This window comes from Charadrius vociferus, unplaced genomic scaffold (genome assembly GCF_000708025.1).
Source record: "Charadrius vociferus isolate BGI_N301 unplaced genomic scaffold, ASM70802v2 scaffold126, whole genome shotgun sequence".
NCBI classification, from domain to species: domain Eukaryota; kingdom Metazoa; phylum Chordata; class Aves; order Charadriiformes; family Charadriidae; genus Charadrius; species Charadrius vociferus.
Genome location: NW_009648894.1, coordinates 3,048,665 through 3,051,146, shown reverse-complemented (window position 1 = coordinate 3,051,146; position 2,482 = coordinate 3,048,665). Strand labels below are relative to the sequence as shown.

Genomic DNA, 2,482 nt, shown 5'->3' with positions numbered 1-2,482 from the left:
TGCTGCCTTATAAGGAACAACAGAAATAAGTGGGAAGTTACAGTTCCAGAATAAGTAATTAAAAATGCAACTAATTATATACATAAAGATTTTTATCTCACCGTAAATATCTTTTTAGAATATGTATGTATCACATATGGATTTTTTAAATTAATTAAATAAATAAATTATTACACAATCTTACAAAAAATCACATTCCGCTTTAAAAGTAACACTGCAGGTATATTTTATTTTAGGAAGTTGTTTACGCACACAGCTGTATGAAGATGTTTAACCTCTTCTGTACCTAGCGCCATAACAGGTGTGCTTCTTTTGTTCTAGATACACATACCTAGGTATTATTTTTTCAGCTACAAACCTTCCCCAAAGATGTTTGTGTGTGTTATGTTTCCTCTAGAGAAAGGAAAAGTTATTTACCTCTTCCTTTGATTTTTCTTTCTCCTTATTTCCTTTTCGTTCCAGTCTGTGAGAAAAAATGAAACAATTACAACAAATAATAAATATAGCTGCTATCAGTCAGGTAAACATAAAATATTGCCATTCTGGAACTTGCCTATTCTGGTCAAAGAATTCAATGGATAAGCTTATTATCTCGTCGTCTGTTATAATTCTTTTGTCTTCGTCAGCCACTTCTCCCCTGTCTTCATTAGAGCCATTGGCAGCTGCGCAGAAATTTCCACAATAATTTACATTTTGAAATTCAAATCAGGAAGAATGGCAATTCTCAGTAACAAGTAAAAAAAATCTCCACAGTAAGATTATGAAATAAAGCTACCTAACTGTTTAAACAATAAAGTTTTATTATGCTGAATTTACTTCTTAAAATTCTGTCATGGTAATACATAATTTGTAAGTTAAAAAAGGAAAGAGTAAAGCATCTAGGTCAATGTTACATTTATTAAAGTTGCGAACGAGAAGCTTTTACCATCAGCCGACGGATGAGCAGCATAAAAATCCCTTCTTCTTTTCATTTCATCTAGATGGAAAAGCACATATTTTTCTTTTAGTATATACTCTGTAACTCCCGGTATTGATATAGGATAGCAGTTCTGGGTTTGCTTTTCTACTCTTCAGAAAAAAAAAAAACAAAACAAAACCAAAACAATTTAACTACTTACTTTTGAAAAGGCCTGGTACTAGCTTGTATACAATATCTTGGAGAGTTTTATCTGACCTGAAAAAAGAACATCCCCAAAACATAAAATTAAGCAGATGAAGCTATATTTTAATCCCAGCGGCAGCTCCTCATTTATAATCTTTCACAACAATGAGGCATCTTCTACAAAGTGGGAGGATAGCCATAAAAAGTTAACTTACAAGACCTTGTAATCAAACTAACAGTGCTCTAAATCCCGCTATAAAACAAACCTCATCTGTGCTACCACAACTGAAAAACAATTCTCTTGGACTGAAGGAAGGCCTTAAAAACTACTTCTCCTCCCTAGAAAATAAGGAGGGCAAAGTGTAACACTGACAAGAAAAATATTTCTGAAAGGCGAAGCATGCTTTACAGCCTCTCAGCTTGGAAAGGTTCAGCAAGAGTTTTCATGACTAGGGGCTATGGCTGGAGTGAAGCATGTCTGGGAGATACAGAAAGCGGAGGTAAAAACCGTCGGGGTGGTACCCGTGAGAATGGGGGAGAGGGAAGAGGCATTGCCTCAGTGGTTGGCGTATGCAAAAAAAAAGACCAACAAAAACTTTCTGTCTCGCATCCAGAGAAATCTTCAACTTCAATCAATGACAAAACTCCAAAGAGAGAGCATACACACAAGTTAGCTTGTAAATTGACAAGTCCTTTCAGATTTAAATCGCAGACGAAGAGATAACATCGCCACGACGACTGCTGCTGTCCCCCTATAAAGTACAATAAGAGATGCAGGGCGCGCGTTGCGTTGCATCTTTCTCCTACCTTATATTCAAAAGTGGTCGAGTTTTGTGAACTTGGACATCACAGATAGGACAATACTTGCTGGTCTCCAAGTAACGCACGATACAGGTCTTACAGACTGTAAATCAAACACGAAAACCTTTTAGTGATGGTCGTAGGTGACGCTCACATATGCATAGATCGAGGTGCGATTTTCTAAACTATGCAAGCTAGAGCAAATCGTCCATTGTCAGCAGCGCGCTGCTTAAGCTAAACAAATACCCAAATAAGCTGCAATTACCATGAAAAGGAGACGCTTAGAGTACATATATTATTACTTTAACAAAGACCGTAGGGCAGTCGACAGAAAAACTGCACGGCGGCCGGGCCACCTATTTCCCAGCCCGTCGGGGAGGCGGAGGGGCGGCGGTCCCGAGGACCCCGGGGGGGGTTTGAGCTCGGAGCGGGGTTTTTGTGTGTGTGTTCCCGGGATGCCGGGAAAGGTGGGAAGCGGCGGGGGAAGAACGCGGGAGCGCCCGATGGTACTTACAGGAGTGGAGGCACTCTATGATGGTTGTTGCATCAATGAAGTACCCGCCGCCGAGCACGCACATG

The 2,482-nt window shown here is 39.4% G+C and overlaps 1 protein-coding gene across 1 annotated transcript in view; it reads right to left on the bottom strand.

Annotated features, from left to right (window-relative positions):
* Positions 1 to 2,482, bottom strand: part of LOC104288356 (polycomb complex protein BMI-1) — a 40,509-nt gene that overhangs the window by 1,656 nt on the left and 36,371 nt on the right. The window contains exons 7-12 of the mRNA XM_009887152.1: positions 2,418 to 2,481; positions 1,910 to 2,006; positions 1,119 to 1,174; positions 926 to 976; positions 554 to 662; positions 418 to 463 (exon numbers count right to left, since the gene is read on the bottom strand). Coding sequence (XP_009885454.1) covers positions 418 to 463; positions 554 to 662; positions 926 to 976; positions 1,119 to 1,174; positions 1,910 to 2,006; positions 2,418 to 2,481 — 423 coding nt within the window. The remainder of the gene's footprint in view (positions 1 to 417; positions 464 to 553; positions 663 to 925; positions 977 to 1,118; positions 1,175 to 1,909; positions 2,007 to 2,417; position 2,482) is intronic.